Source organism: Protobothrops mucrosquamatus, unplaced genomic scaffold (assembly GCF_001527695.2).
Source record: "Protobothrops mucrosquamatus isolate PMUCROS unplaced genomic scaffold, P.Mucros_1.0 scaffold420, whole genome shotgun sequence".
Taxonomy (NCBI): Eukaryota; Metazoa; Chordata; class Lepidosauria; order Squamata; family Viperidae; genus Protobothrops; species Protobothrops mucrosquamatus.
Window position 1 is genome coordinate 670,786 of NW_015386749.1, and position 17,312 is coordinate 688,097.

General features: G+C 34.7%; 1 protein-coding gene across 1 annotated transcript in view; it reads left to right on the top strand.

Annotated features, from left to right (window-relative positions):
- The window catches only part of SPHKAP (SPHK1 interactor, AKAP domain containing), a 42,483-nt gene that overhangs the window by 10,691 nt on the left and 14,480 nt on the right, over positions 1–17,312 (top strand). Inside the window, exons 3-4 of the mRNA XM_029284205.1 lie at positions 13,363–13,422; positions 15,937–16,071. Coding sequence (XP_029140038.1) covers positions 13,363–13,422; positions 15,937–16,071 — 195 coding nt within the window. The remainder of the gene's footprint in view (positions 1–13,362; positions 13,423–15,936; positions 16,072–17,312) is intronic.

The following is a 17,312-nucleotide window of genomic DNA, read 5'->3' on the forward strand; positions in this document are numbered from 1 at the left end:
TGGGACATTTTTGAGATCGCATGATGGTGTAGAAACAAAAAGATAAAGTTAAGGTGAAAGCTAAATTTAATTGTTTTGATTTATACAGTATTTAAGTTAAAGGAATTTAAGTCAATGCAATTAATATTACAATTCCCTATTTATTCAATGATTCCCCTTTTCTGTGACATTTTAATTTTCAGTTTTGTGCCATATATTCTAGTGATTATATCCAGTAATTTTGGAAGTCACTATGTATCAACCAATCCATTATGGCATGTTTAGCAAGCCATGATTCAAATAATTTTGGGGTAGGGTGAAGCAGAAAACTGAGGTCTGAATGAAGCAGCACTGCTTTACAGAACTACCTTCACTTCTCTTGAAGGAGTAATACAATTTGTGGCAGCATTTTGACTTGAAAAAGGCATCAATCTTGATGCTTATAATTAACTCATTGAAGCATGCAGCTCCATCATTCCTGGCTGCTTTGCTTTAGCTGAAGTCCTTTAGCACAGCTTGCCTGTGCCCAGCCTTTGGAAGACCAACTGAGTTGAAAGGCACCTCAACTGAGCCTTCAGCTGAAGAGAAATATCTTTTTGAGACTTCAGGTAGTTCCTCAACGCCTGAAGAGAAGGGATGCTCCTCTTCATAGGAGGACATAGGTTTTAGAATGGACAAGTGTTGGCCAACTGAGTGAGCATGACAATTTCAGAATCATTACTGGAAACAGAAGAACTACTTAAAGTGATTAATTCTCTGCTTCTGCTGAACAATAGGTTATTTTGTGCAGTATTTTTGTCAACTAGCATCTGAATGTCAAGGGTTTCAAAGAGAAAGTTATTTTGCTGCAGGTAGAAATGTTTTATTTTTCTAGGTTCTGCATTTTAATGAGCCTAACCCAAAGGGAGAAATATAACAATCCAGAAATAGAGGTGAGGGAGAATTCCTTCATTTATGCTGCCCAAGTTATTTTCTAAGTAATGTTGAAAATCAGCTTTTTTTTAACACCCTCTTGAATTGAATGAATAAGACCTGTAAAATTCATTGCTAGAGGTTTTTCTATGTTTTATACCTCACTTTAGATTAATGTTTTTTCCTGATGGGTTTTTTTTTTTGCCTTCTTGAATCTAAATCTGAATTAATAAGGGAAAACACCTGAAGTATGGTTGTTAATTGCCTTCAAGTATAGATGATTTTGCTTTTAAAACTTTAATTTACTATGTTTTTTTCTTTACTCCAAGGGTAAGTAATCTTTACAACTCTGAAGGCTATTAGTAGTCCTGAATGGTGCATCAAAGCCACTTGTGTTTGTGTGTGTGCATGTGTGTCCCTTTACAATTTGGTGAGCAGTAAAATTCCACAATATATATCCACAGTTCCTGATAAATAGTCAAATTCCAAAGTTTTGATACTAATTCAAAATTATAGTAACATCTTTAACATTTGAAGATTTTCCCACAAATATGCTAATATATTTTAATATACTATACTAATTGGAAAAGTGATATTATTCTAGATGTCAGGGAATGGTTGTCAGAAATGTCTATCTGTTCTATGAAAGGATGCAGCAATATGTGTTATTATGGCAGAGATTCTGTGATGCCTTACAATAATTTCATGCATTGTTCATATTATTGTAGTGAATTAATTCCTTCTTAGTTTGTATCTTTCCATTTGCATTTTTACTTTAAAGGTTTAAGTTTAAAGATTGGTTTTTTGGGGGGAAAACAATAATTTTAAAATATATTTTCATTTTCTTTATTAATCTGTGCTGCAGAAATTCTGATCACTATTAGATAGCACCAAAGAGATGCAGAAAAAAAAATAAATTTCTGTCACAGTATGGTTACGTGCATTTTTAAAGTACAGATTTGGTAGGCCAACTTTTAAATAAAAAGAAATTAAATACAAAGCTGTCATGCTGCCAAGCAAGACACAGCTTTAGCATAGTTATTTACGGAAATGCCTTGGGGCCCCTTAAAGGTCCCATTAATATAAGCGAGAGTATCTAGAGTGCCTCATGTTAAATGGGTAGTTTGTGATGGGCCATGCCACTGAGCAGTCATTTACTGTTAATAGTAAATTCTCCCATGGCAGTTTTCTTTTAAGAGCATCCAACAGATGTTCTTAAAATTCCTAATTGCTCTGGGCCTAAATGCATGAAGATAAACCAGTGTTTCTGAAATTTCATATTGCAGTTATCATTTTTTTTTTATTTCTTAAAGTTTCAGATTTCTCTCTCCTTTTTGTAACTACTTCTTACTAAGTGAATTAATTTTCAACAAAACTATATGCTATTTTTAAAATCTTGCTAACCAAGTTTCACCCAAGTTAAGACTGTGACAGGTGTCTACCTTGCCTCAAATCCAAATGCTGATGAACAACGCCTCTGGTGATTCAGCTATTCTCTGTTAAGGAATCTCAGTGTAGTTTGCTTCAAGGTTTGGGCATTATGTTTCATGGCAGCTGTGTGGAATAAGAAGTATAATGGTGATATAACTCATCCCCAACATATAGCTGGGAAGATGGGCTGATGACATTCTTACCATGTTATTTAGGTGGGAAAGTGAATAAGAATAAGGAGTTCTCAATTTATTTAGAAGGGCATCTGGTTCAGCTCCATCCAACAGCCCCAACTCTATCCCGAAGTAAGGGATTGCTTTTATCTGTTGTGAATATCCAAAATTGTTTAAATGAGATAGGTGGCCATATTTCAGGGATCCTCAACCTTGGCAACTTTAAGACTTGTGGACTTCGACTCCCAGAATTCCTCAGCCAAGTCTTAAAGTTGCCAAGGTTGAGGACCCCTGCCATATATATTGAAATAATAATAATAATCAATACTACTTGTTATTGCACTGATTACTCTGTCAACAATACTGAATATGTTAGCCCATGACTATCAAATATCAAAAACATCTGCCAGGTTATCCCACTTCCTTTACATCAGACATGTCAAACTCGCGATGTCACGTGACATTGCGAGACGTATCAGGACTATTTTGCCATTGCCAGCAATGGGGTGGGCGCGGCTCTGGTATGATGAAACCGGCCTGCGGGCCGGCAGTTTGACACCCCTGCTTTACATGAATAATCTAAGTTGATTGGGGGAAAAAATCTGAAATAGAATCGCTGCGTAACACTGTCTGTACACACAGTCAAAATACTGCAGGGGAGTTTGGACTAAACAAATGTGCCATTTTCATCATTGACAGAGGAAAAATAATGAAAATTGAAAGAATCAATATGCCTTATGGAAATAACATCAAGAATCTGAATGAATATGAACATTACAAATACCTGGGCATCCTTCAAACTGACAACATCAAGCACACTGAAGTCAAGAAATGAATGCATCATAAGAGTGAAGAAGATCTTAAAAGTCCAAGCTCAATTTGGAAATACCATCAAGGCAAATAACAACTGGGCAATTCCAGTGAATATATGCACAGCTGGAATAGTGGATTGGACCCAAGTTGAATAATAGGATAGGAAAACTAGTAAATAATGACAATGAATCATGCCCTTTATCCATGCAGGTATATTGATAGACTGTACTTACCAAGGAAATAGTTGGTCATGGAATGTTGCAAGTGCACCAGACAGTTGAACAAGAAAAAAAGGGCACTGGAAGAATATCTGGACGGTGAACAAGATGAAGCCACTAAACCAGGAAAGCTTATTGAGTAAGGCGGGTTGTATAACGTGTGTGAGTTCCGGCACCTTTTTTTTTTCTGAGATTCGAACCTGGACTGTCTATATATATATATATATTAAAAAGGGTTATATAGAGGTATCCAATTGTCTTGATGAGGTTCCTAAAGATGGTCTCCCAATGATACGATGGCAAGGGAGACCTTCTGATAAACTGGAGGGATGTGCCTCTGTGTCAGAACCCCATATGGATAAATGGGATGGTGGGAAGGATGATTTTCAACAAGGGGAGACGGTGGATTGTAAAAGACACTCCATTCTAGATGAGAGGAAACATCTGGAGAGTGATTGTAAACCTAATGAGGTGATACGCCCCCATGGTGGTTTGACACGGAAAGGCAGCAGAAATAAGGATAGAAGGATAGTTAAAGGGGTTAATGAGAATGTTACAATGATTGGTTATCACGGCCCTGTCACGAGATCTAGGGCCCGGATGCAGGCGTCGGTTTATTTATAACTGCTTTTCCCATTGATTGACTTTGTGCCCTGAGGATGTCGGAAGGATCCGACGAAAGCTTGGCCCCTATGATTGTATACTTTTAAAAGTTTTTAAGGTTTTTACTAAACTTTTAACTGTCTTATATTCTCCTGGTGTTCGCATTTTTATTTTGTACCATATTAAAAAGCATGCAAAGCAGATAACAAGATCTGGCAAGGCTAAGAGAAAGAAGCTTGAAGAAAGAAGAGACAGAGGAGCTAATACTGGTTGCACAAGACCAAGCCTTAAGAATAAAGGGAAGTAAAGGCAGAATTGAGAAGAGAACAACATATTGCAAATGTTGCCTGTGCAAAGAAGCTGAAGAAACAATGGACCACCCAATTAGCTACTGCAAGAAGATTGCACAGACTGACCAAAACTAATGTCATGACAAAGTAATAATGTACACTGGAATATCTTGAAGATCTACCATTTGCTTGCAAGCAAGAATTAGTGGAATCGCAAAATAGTCAAAGTCAACTAATGCCCTTCAAATGAATAGAATACTGTCACCAGCACTCCAACTAGCAGGCTTACAGCATGTCTGACACCTGTGGCGAATTGATGAAGGCTTACATAGTGCTTCACTAGATTGCTCAGTAAATGATAGGCATCAATTTGCAATGAAATTATTATTATTGCTGTCTTACCGTTGGTATATTATAGCTGTGTTTCACAGTAGCTGAAGACCCACATGAAAATTTTCTGATTTAGCAAGTATTTCAGTCTAACATTTCTGACATATTGACATTTTGCACTTTTTAAAATGTAGGTGTTTAGAAAGGAATACTGTAAAAACAAAACCATGTCTAACAAAACAGTATTCAGAAAACAAATTATTTTAACCTTAGTCCAGTAGAAAAAGTAATTTGTACAGCCATGTCAAGAATACTGTGTGAAATGTTCACATATGGTATTCATACAAGGCAATAATATTTCATATCTTGTTTTGCACATCATTGTTCCTATAAATAAATTCAGGTCTACCGCTTGCAAAACAGTTTTCTCTAGCCTGATGCTGTACAGAATTCCCAGCAGGTATAAAATTATTCCTCACTGATTAAACATCTGCTGATGTATGTGGGTGGTCTCTCTTCAGTCCAGGTAAGAAAGAAAACAATTGCCTAAGAAACATAGAGGAGCACCGACAGAACTGAGTTAATGGGACCATTTGTCAAAGGTACTTTTTCATAACTAGAAAAAAAATTCTAGCTCTCCCCCTCCTTCACAGATTTATGATCCATACTGAACCCTCAAAGTAAGTATTAATATAAATAAACAATAGTAATAAATGTCAAATTTATGCTAAGAGTACATTAAAGTCAAGACTTAGGCTAATAAAAAGTATGTATTAATGTTCAGCTAAATCTCTCTTTCCCAGAATTATACAGTGGCATTTAGGATTTCATGAGGGTATATTTAAATTGTCACATGAATTGAATTGATGACTCCAGTTGAAGTGAACAAGTTGACAAGTGCTGATGATTCACAAGTCACATAAGATGGCCACAGAAGTCTCAAAGAAAATGGTGCTATTTTTACAGCTTTTTAATATCATATATGTTAAAAATAGGCAGGAAGTGACAAAATAAGAATTATTGTCACAACAGTGTCTACTTTAACTAACAAGGGCAGACAATTCTACAAGCAGATGCTGTAAGGATAGGTATTTCAGTGCTTTTTTACCTTTTTTTACCTTTCTTTTCTTTAGTTTAATGGCACAATCCATACATATTTGTTCTCCCATACTAAATTGCAGGGATGAGAGTACCAGGGTTTGAACTATATGATTTCAGAATGCCAACAGAATACAATTTTTAAAATTCCCATGGACAGGAATAAAACTGTAGTAACAACCTTTAAAATAAACTTAATACTGCAAAGAGAAAAATTCTCCTTCAGCCCTCAATTTATTGTCCTAGTTTACAAGATTACAAGAGTTTTGTGTTGATTTGATAAAATGGAAGGTAATGGTCTTCCATTTGGAGTCCAAAGCAGTATCCTTTAGATACATTTTTCTGATGCATTGCATGAACAGTCCTCATTATTTAGAAGTAAAAAAAATAATCAGATTTTAGTTGCCTAAAAAAAGGAGAGCAAACATCAAAAGACAAAATATATTTTAAAATATCGAAAGACACACTGTATTGACAAAGCACTGAAATTAAAGTCAGTATAATAGAGAACAAAAAAGAGTCAGTTTAAGGCATCAGCCTAGAAACCAGAAGACTGAGTTCCAGTTTCGTCTTAGGCATGATCGTAGCTGGGTAAGGAAGGAGCAAACCACTTCTGAAAAACCTTGCCAAGAAAACGCTAGGGAATTGTCCAGGCAATCAGGATTCAAGACTGACTCAAAGGCAGCTGCCTCCCCACCTCCAAATAAATGGAGAACAAAAAAAAGGCACACTAGAACAAGTAGTTATTTCAGGAACGTAGGGCGGTATATTTGTGATCTTAAGGACAGAGGTAAAATTTTATATATTGATCTTCAATACTTCAGTGCAAAAAGACTTGTATAAAATTAGTATGACTTATTGGAGGAGAATCATGTTGATTTATGATAGTCAAAAATCAAGAGCCCGGTAGCATTTTTTCAACTTTGTTTTTTAAAAGCATAAGCTTTTGAGAGCTGCAACTCAGTTCATCAGATTAACAGAGATTGATGCAGGATATAATTTGGGATGACAGTGGGAAAAGATGGGGGGGTGGTGTTAAGTAAATGCAGGTTACATGTGAGACAGTTTTTTAATATCTTATTAAATAGCAATTGTACTGTATTAAAACATTGTATTTATTAAGGTTTTCTGAGTTTGGCTGAATCCTTTTGATGTATGTAAGTTCAACAGTTTCTTGTTTAAATGAGCTAGCTAGTTCTGCTACTGTGAGATCTGTAAAAGAGCATCCAAAGAGGTTAAAAAGCTCTGCTATTATTTTATCCTTATTCTGAGTCTTAATGTTGAAATTATGGCCATTTATTCTTTTGCACAAAATCCAGCTTCTGTGTTCTATGCAGAATCCAGAGGAGCAGTGCTGGAAGAAGAGCATATGAAAGTACTACTAATGATACAAAATTATAGGGCCTGTAATGGCAATGTTGGGGTAAATGTGGGCAAAGAAGACATCCTGATTTGTTGCCGGGTTTAGTTCCCCTATCAGCATCACTGTCCTACTTTTGTTGCTTGTGAGAAACTGCTTCAGGTTGGATGCTGATTTATATGCAATATGTGCCTGCCACCCAGTCCTGAGAAAGTGTAGTGTCATTGTCTGGTATGGCAGTTATGTGTTTGAGTGAACTAAGCTGTATTTTTTTTCTTCATAGCATTTTCCCGCAAGTGCAGGGTCCATTTTTTTTATGAGCAGCTGAGTGTTGATCCATGGTTGTGACAGGAATTGACTGACCAATTTTCATGCCTAAGGCAGGATAAGACTTCCATTTATGTAACCTGATATCTTAGCCACTAGATCAAGTTGGCTATCTGGCTTGAGCTGTAAATATGAGCTCTAAATGACAATTTAAAAAATAGTCTGAAAGGTGCTACCCAGTTAAAGTAACCTGGGATTCTTCAGTATTTTTTTTTTGATAGTGGGTATATTTGTCAATCATACTATCTTTTGATAACACTAGTACCAAGAAATTTAACTTTCATATGGCTTATTATCAAAAGTCTAGTAGCTAACAACAATAGAAAAATCTTACATTATTTTTATGTGTTGAGGAAAATGGAGAATAGACACTACATGAGGATTAAAAGTCTCTTTAAGAAAAAAATCCAGTTTCAAAGACAATGACAGCAATTGTTGATTCCTTTTTCAGATTTTTAAATAACTAGTGACAACATTGTGTATGTTTGCAAGACCCTGCGTGGGTATGCAAATATATACTAAGCTGAATAGTATAAGAAAATTGAAGGTGATGAAACTAAATACAGATGAGCTTATTAAAAAAAAATAATTCTATTTAGCCATCTTGTGATATTTACTCACTGCTTCAGTGGCTGAAACAAAAGAAAAGCTTTGGAATTGGGGCTCTACACACACTATATATTACAAAGAAAGGGAAACATTTAATTTTTTTTTTTGCAAATACCAAGTAAAGACCCTCTTCCATCCATCCAACTATGAATATCGATTTGTGTGTGCGTGCGCGCTGGCATGTGTTTATTGTTACAGTGACTCATTACATTTAATTGTCACAGTGGAAGTACCATAAAATTGTGCATAGTTAACAGCAGGATAGTGTTTTAAATCACAGGAAATCCAAGGGTAAATCTTTAGAATTTTAAATAATTAAACCAATCAATGCAGTCATACACAAATGCTTACAATAGTGCTCTTAAAAAAAAAGACATGATTTTGGCGATAAGAAATATAATTCTATTACTTGTTTAAATTGACAAATAACTGAAATAAAATATCTGACAGAATAAAATTCTGTCAAATACTATGATAAGAAACATGCATACTCTTTGGGAATTATTATTGGGACTGTCCATTTTTAAATGTTATGTCATACAGTTATATTATGAACAATCTAATATAGTATTATATTTATTTGTATTTGTTCATAATTTAGAGTTTAAAGGCTGCACAATTCAATAGTGACTCATATAATATTATTAATTCACTATAGTCTAATAATTCATAATAGCAAACAGGTCAGATAACCACAGAGGTCATTCTGATAAAATTGTTCCAAATAAATGAGAAGCCATTACATTTTCACATACAGTCTTATATGTAATCATATAAATTTATTTTTTTTTGCTTATTTATTTAGCAAATTTATACAGCTGTCCATGTCACAAAAAGTGATTCTGGGTAGTTTACAACCAGAATAAAAGGCCTTCCTGGCCATATCTGACATCTGCTCTTCAAGCAAGAGCTGCAATCCAGGAAGACCCCAGATTGTATACCAATCTTGAAAGGAGAAGTGCTATGCATCCATGCTCAAAGATGCAGTAGCTGAGATCTGGCTGGCCAAATACCTACAGTTACTCAGCCTTGGTAGGATTGAGTTGGAGACAATTCCTCCCTATCTAAACAGGACAGCTTTCGGATACTATGACAGAACCATGACAGTTTCACTTAGATGCTCTGTAGTTGGAAGATATAATTATTATCATCAGCCTCTTGATGATACCGAACTCCAAACTAGGAGATGACCTCAGCAGCAGTTTCAGGTAGAAGTTGAAAAGGAATGGACAAAGAGTAGAATCCTGCGGCACCCCCCACATATTGGACCACTGCAATTCCTCATTGAATGTTCTTGCCAATAGTAGAGAATCTATATCAACAGGATTGAACTGTTAGGTTCTGCTGTTGTCAGAACTTGTTTGTTTTCTTTGTGATGTCAAAATCCACTGTCCTGGGCACTGATTATATTATCTAGCCTGATAATGAAATATCTGTAAGAAAATAGCCAAATGATGTGTTCTTTATTAAGCTAGACTGGAGGGTCATCATCTTTAGGAGGTGGATTGGAATCTGAATTCATCTTCAGGATAACATAAAAAGGCTTTTTTCTGAATTTACTGAGAAACGAAAAGGATATATTTGAAAGTTCAGCTGGAAATCTGCCAGAAATTGTTTATTAGAGGGCTATCTGACAAACAGAAGTTTGGTATCAATCATCAGTGACTGATATAGCCAAGTTCTGTCAAAGGGCGGTAAGGCAGCAGACTGGTGCTTTTGCTTTTCTTAGTAATTTCGACAAAGCATAAATGCAATTTATTTTATATGACAGGTGTCTGCTCAGCATTTTGATGCCCCTCAGAAGAATTGGAGCTGGTCAATAGACTGGGAGAGCAGATAACTACTTTGCTGAGGGTATCATTTTTTTTGCATTAGGATGCCTCTTACAGTATTAAAAACAAGGCATAGAGTTTCATTTCAGAAATGAAAAGCTGAAGCTAAATTTGAGAAAAGTTGGCCTTTTGCCCTTAACTTTATGAATTCTAGAGCTCTGTTTTGCTTCTCTCCAAAGAAATATAATATAGAACAATATTTTCATTCCCAGCCTTTAGCTGACTCTAGTGTTTGCAAAAGTTGTTCATCCAAATGCTAAAAGCACTCAAGGGAGCCAAGATTTTGAGCTCCTCATGACCCATCATAATACTGTGGGGAAATATTTATTTGAAATTATGAAGGCATAACAATCCCCCTTACTTCCAATCTGACCAAAAAAACTGAAATGTAATATGATTTCCTAAATAGGGCATGAAAACTGGGCTGGTGCAATGAAAAGCAATGTGGCATAGACCAATACAAGTATACCCAAACTTGCAATTTGACTTCACAAATAGATTGACTACTAACAAGAAGTTGTGGTAAATTTGTGTGTTAGATTCAGATTATGCCAGTTGAGTAGAAAAGTTATGGTTGGAACAAAATTCTCCTAATTTTCTATTATGTGTCCCACCTCCTCCAAAAAATCACTTTCCTTCAGTCAAAAATGATTTTTTTTTATCTAGAAGAAACATGCTTATAGTAGGGAAAACTGTATGAGAAAAAAAGCACAGGATTGATAGTGAAATACAGAAAAGATAGACTGATGTCTTATATACAGTGGTTCTCAACTTTTTCTTCACCATGTACCCCCTTTAAATACCTTTTGTGGCCACAGACCATAGCCATGGACCACCAAGACTTAAGACTTAATTAATAACATTTCTTCAAGCCTTCACAGACCCCCCTGTGATAACATTGTGGTCCCCAAGCATAAATTTACATGGTTGAAGTGACAATCACTGTCCAAGTGACTTATTTTAAGATTCATTTATTTAAATATATGTCTAGAACAATGCAAAGACAACGTTTTAAAGTAAAATAATATATTATCTTTTCTTGAATTTTCCTTTCTGGGTTCAATTTGTCAATATATTATGTATCTGGTTGCCACAGCCACTGCATTTTTTTTTACATGGAATCAATTCATATTACTGTACATAGGCATAAATGAAAACCAGATAAATATAAAACCTTAAACTGAATTATGCTATTGTATTATGACACATTGCTGATATTTGTTCTACAGCCATTTCTCCCTAGTGACTCTCATACATGCTTTAAGCAAGCTTTTTTTCTGACTTTAATTTCAGTCCCAAATCAACAAAAAAAAACAAGTTGTGATTTGTTTAAAAGAGATATAGTTGTCTGTTTTTTTTATGAAAGCAGATAACATTATCATAATGTTATAAAATGGCATTTGCTGAAATGGCTTTCAGATTTTTCACAGTCCTATACTGCTAAATCTGGCTTCATTATTTGTATTTGATCAGTTTGTATTTTATGATTAACACAAGATTTTTTTGTCATGTACATCTGATTGCAATATTGCTTTTTTCTTTAGTTTCATTTGATGAAATTGACTTGTAACATCTAGTACAAATGAATATATTTAGAATACAATCCCCAGTGCTAGCATATCCAGAAACCAGAGTGGGCAATCTCAACAGAACTGATGGATATCATAAAGAATGGAGTCTTTTTTTGTGATGATTTCAAGGAAGTGCAACTTGCCCCAAAGATTATAAGATTGTTTGATCTATCTATGCTCACCTATGTATAGTACAGGATAGTGATGGCCAAGAAAGGATAAAATCTCTTTGACCTCTATAAAATACCATTTAATTTGCTTTGCTTTAATTCTCTATATATTCATGCATACGCTATATATATGCTAAGACAATCAAGCCCTAGTAATATTTATTTTTCTCTTTGTCCTTGTAATGTTTTCCTTACCTCATCCTCAGCCAATGAGTTTGACAGGCTTAAGCTCCTAGCTCTACCAATAATATAATATGTTTTTCCTTGTAGTGGAAGGAAGCTAGGTCAGACTGAGAATATATGTATCTTGTCTATATATCCAGGATTTAAAGACTGAAACTGATCCCATTTTGAGATAGTAATTAGGACTTTATAATTGGGATTTCTGAGAATAAGTTAGATGATGCATCCCATTCCACACTTGGAACTTATAGGGAAACATATATAAGAATCAAATCAAATCAATTGATAACCAGCTAAAGAAAACACCAACAACACATTGTTTGAAATAGCACAAGTCATGGAAATTAGTCTTTAATCCAAATAATTTCTCACTATCCGTGAATTGATACAGAGTCACTATTTTTAGAGCATGGGCAGAATATTGGACAAAGTTTGGTTGTGTTGAGATCCAATTTTATTTCTCTTTTTAATTTTAGAAAAAAATGTAAGGCTACAGTTCTCAGCCTGCTTTACTATTGGCTGTATTGTCTGGGATTGCTGAACGTTGTTATACTTTAATGTGCCTCTGCTAGCTAATTCCCACTGACTCCTTACTGTGCACCTAGTATTCTACATTGCAATTTCAAACAACTTCATTTAAAAATTGTTTTGTGTTGTTTTGTGCTTGTATGTGTGTATAATAGTACTACTGATAAGAGAGAATATTTGTAGCTCAGGGTTGAACTTTGGGGTACTTCGTACTCTCAGAGTATTGCTCCTTAATTATACTATATACAGAGGAACATTTATAAGTGTCTTGTAATTTTTTATTTGCATCAAATAAATAACTAGGTATTGCAAAATTTCAGTTCTCAGCTAGTTTGTGTAGTACATAATCCAAAGAAGAAACTTAGATTTAAATCACATAGTAGTAGTAGTAGTAGCAATGGATTGAAAGTTTTAGTATGATAGAGACAGTCCCATTGTTTCAACTGCATAATAGTTTGTGTCTTTGGAAATTTCAAGAAAGCATTCTCATAACCCCCCCCCCCCAAATATATAAATGTACAGATACTTATCTTCCTTGTGTATGAATGGCTTCTTGGGTGCTAGGGAAAAGTCATCATTTATCTTTTACTGTTCAAAATCAAGCACCTTTGTGGGAACCATTGAATAATACTGTATGTAGTATAAAAAAATCACCCTGGGTCACTGGAGAATCCTAGCTAGTGTGATTAGGAAGGACAAAACATAAATCAATTTCTTATGTTCCAGATTAATTTAACAAAGTCCTTCTTCTAAGTAACAGGCTGCTTACTTTTGGACATTTGTTTGTGGTAACAGCTGTAATTCTGCAAAAGGACTTTAAGAAAAATGAGTTTATTTTTTGTCTCCAAATAGGTTTGTAGATTTTTTTTCTGGGATCTGTTAGAATCTATTCCCCCTCATTTTTTTTTCATTTGTTTTTCATACTCTCGTTACAGGTGTGCTTTGTGAATCTGGATGCAGGCAAGGCTGATTACAACAGTGAATTCATGAAACAGGCAAGTGTTCTTCTAGTACACATGCAGTAGGATTCATGTAGGAATAGATCCAACAGTATTTCCATGCAGCCTTGTAGCTCATGGTGTGATTTCAGTCAGTCACTCTTCTGCATCCAGTTTATCTCACAGGATGTTTGTGGTGGAGAGAAGAGTTAAGAAACCTGCTTAAGTATGTTGCTTTGAGCTTGTTAGATGGAAAATTGAACATGAATCCAATTAATTGTGAAATTCAATGCTTAAACACTATGACTGTTTCTCACATCTGGATTGTAGAAATTCCAGCAGTTAGATATGTATCTAGTCTCCACATAGAAACACACATTTCTAGAAATATCCTATCCACATTGCACAACCATAAGGCATTGCACAACCATAAGGCAACTGGCATTCAGTGATAAACTAATTAATAAAATTGTTGGCAAAGAAAAAAATAGTTTCAACCCCCTTGTCCAGATTAGACACTATTCTTGCAAATGTGGGTTATGCTATTACTACTATTATTCCATGGATTCCTTTCTGGTATTATTTTATATTATTATATTTATAATTATGTTGGTTGCACAGTCAACCCAATATTTAGACTGGATTTGTCACCTTTATTCACCTACTGAGTTCTTCCCAAAGACCCGGGATATGCAGATGTTGTTATTTAATAATATTAAAGGCATTGTCACAGGGTGTAATCTGTTCTAATTGCCTTATGCAATTGCCTAATGGGGATTTTCTTCAGTGCTCAGGTGGTGCTCCTGATGTTTTGGGATTGCATCCTAGGTGCCTATTACTATTGATACTATCTTTCTTTTCTTTTACCACAGATGTTCTGCTTTTATTTGTAGACCTTTGTATTTTGTGATTTTTCTCCAGTTCTTTCTCTTCTGTTCTGCTATTTACAGACATTGCAACATCTATTATCCAGACATTTTGTCGTCTTATTTATGATTGTTAAATCTCTTATAATAAATATTTTTTCTGAAATGTCTCAATTCATTTTTAGACATTGGAGCAGAGAATTGCCAGTAATCTCTATTTTGAAGATCTTATTCCACTGCTTTGCCAGTTTCTCATTGGACTATTTAAATAAGTCCTTTTTTAGATCAGCAGTTATCTCATTCCATTCTCAATAATTGCAGAATTAAATTAGTTTTGTAAGGATCTTTGAATTTAGAGTGTGGAAACTTCAACTAAAAAAATCATTTCTTAGTCTGGGTAAAGCACATGCACAGAAAGGCTCACGGCAACATCATTCTCACATTTAGAAAAGAGGTTTTATCCAAACTGTTCTTGTAGAGATAATGCATACTGGATAATTGCTCAGAAATTCCTTGGCAAACATCAAGTAAAATGATTCTATCAATACCTTCTGTGCTGAAGAATTTTTCCTAATAAATTTATGACTATTAATTTTAAGCTGCCTAACTTTTTTGTCTGCATACATTTAAAAACCTGAAAAATATTTTTCCCTTCTAATTTTTTAATCTAAGCTGATTAAATATTCTAGTTGTTTTGTCACTTGTTCTTCCCTAATCTAATCATTTTAATTACTAAACACCCTAGGTTCCCTTCTAGACACTTGTGTGAAAAACATTTTCATTATCTTGGTAAAGTCTATTTGACTGAAATGATTTTTTAGATTTTTTTTGTCTACACTTAATATTTAGTATGTTGGATTTAAGCACATTTTCAAAGTCATGGGAGAAGTTAGATCTTGATCTCCAGTGCAAATGTAGAGCAGCAAAGGTTTCTGGTTCCAAACTGTATAATAAGGCAATGAAAAAAATTTCTATGATCACATTCCAATTCAACAGCTGATTTTTTTTTTAAAAAAAAAAGCTTGGACTAATCTGTGATAATTGTGCAGAAAGGTTCTCAGTATCATTCAGGCCTGGTGCTCAAAACAAATATTTCAAAATTCTATCTACAAGTCTGAAGTTGGCTGAGCTCAAAATAATCAGTTTTTCTTATGCTTAAAATAGACTGAAGGAAGCAAATTAAGCTCCCCTCCTTGGACCAGCACCAGTCCGCAGCATGCCAAAAACTGGTCCGCACAAATAATGAAGCCCCATCTGTGGGATCAGGCAGCACACGGAATCACGCCTCCTCCAGTCCGTGGAAAGACCTCTCTCCACGGAATCAGTCCCTGGAACCCACAAGGTTGGGGGGGGCACTGGTCTAGTTAACATAGTTCTATCTTCTATTCATGGAAACACGGCGGGGAATTTCTAAAAGTTGTTCCTCATTCTAATCCAACAATTCTCAATCTTTTTCTAACAGTAGAAATCAGTCATATAGCTCTTATTATGCATGTGAATAAAAAATGTTAAAATGGATAGCTGAAATTGTGTGATCTCATAACAACTCCATTTTAAAATTCACCTCCGTTTACTATCAATGAGAAGTTCATTCTCAGATCATTTTTGAGGATGTCAGCAATCAGAATTATTTTATATTTGATAGCAAGGATATGTTAACAAACACAATACAATCTGCCTCAAGATCTTGATTCTTGTATTTCAGAAACTGGTCAATATCTCTCCAAATCTTCCAAAGTTTATTGCCTCAATGAATGTACAGCCACCAAAAGACAATGAAATTATTTTCCTGAGTGGATTAACTTCAGAAAATCTTCAGGCTGATTTTGAAGTGCCCCAGGTATGAACTTCAAATTAACCTTTAGAAATGCCTTCATGCCCTGATCGATATTTCAGAAATAATTGCAGAAACTTACAGAGGTGTACACTAGCCAGTTAGTAGCCAGAGATGCTCGTATATATGTATGTAGACAAATGAATAAAATAAGGATGCAATAGTCCTATACCCATGTACATGGGAGTATGTCTCATTTATCCAAGGAAACATAGTACGGAACAAATATATATAGAATTATACATGGTACCAAATGTGTAGGGTGGGTAGTTAGCATATATGTATGATCAATAGCTGATCAGATTAATCAAACCACTGTTTTAGGATTTAAATTATATGCAATTCTCTTGAATGCAACAAGGAAAATCAATTTGTATATGACTCCACTATAATATTGTGATCCTAATACTCTAAAATATATCTGGAGGCACTGGATTACATGAAGCCACTATGCATATTTTTAAAATTATGGTTAAACACAATGGGAATTGCCCTAAATGAACGTTACTCTAAATCTGATTGTTGCTACTATATATATGAATCTATATATTTCAAGAATTCTTATCTAGGCAATTTTTAATAAAACAGATTTTTATCATATTAAAATTTTTAATTATATAAACAGAAGGAAATTACATTCATGGGATGAGATTTGTTCTCGCATAAAAGATCTTTTCATGAGCAGAAGGGATTCCATTGTGCGTGCAAGTCTCTTTTTGTGAACTAAAACATTAGATTCAATCTAATTATAACTATTTATAAGAACAAATACCTGGTACCACCACTCATTTACAGAAAATAGCCAATTTGTAGCCATGGTTGGCAATATATATATATATACTATCTAAGAGAGGTTTAACTGGATGAGAACTAAATGGCTCTGTTATTATTCTGGGACTGTATCAGGGCTAACTATATTTAGAATCAGACTCCTATTCCGGGCAGATGTATTTGAGCTGTCCCCTTTCAAATTACATATCTTTTGACCCTGAAACAGGAAATGAATCTGAGAGTACAGTAAAGAACAGAATCTGATATCAAGTTTAACAAAGTCATGCAAGCATATATAACCTGAACATACTGGCTCTTTATGTGATGCATATGTTCAGTGGAGCATACTCCTGAGTTTAGGATTGTAGCCCTTCAAGCAGAATATATATCATGTCTTGTAAATGTTATGAATGTGATATTTTTACACAAGAAATACCTTGGGAATGTGAAAAAATGCATAATTTCCGTGTGTTGTT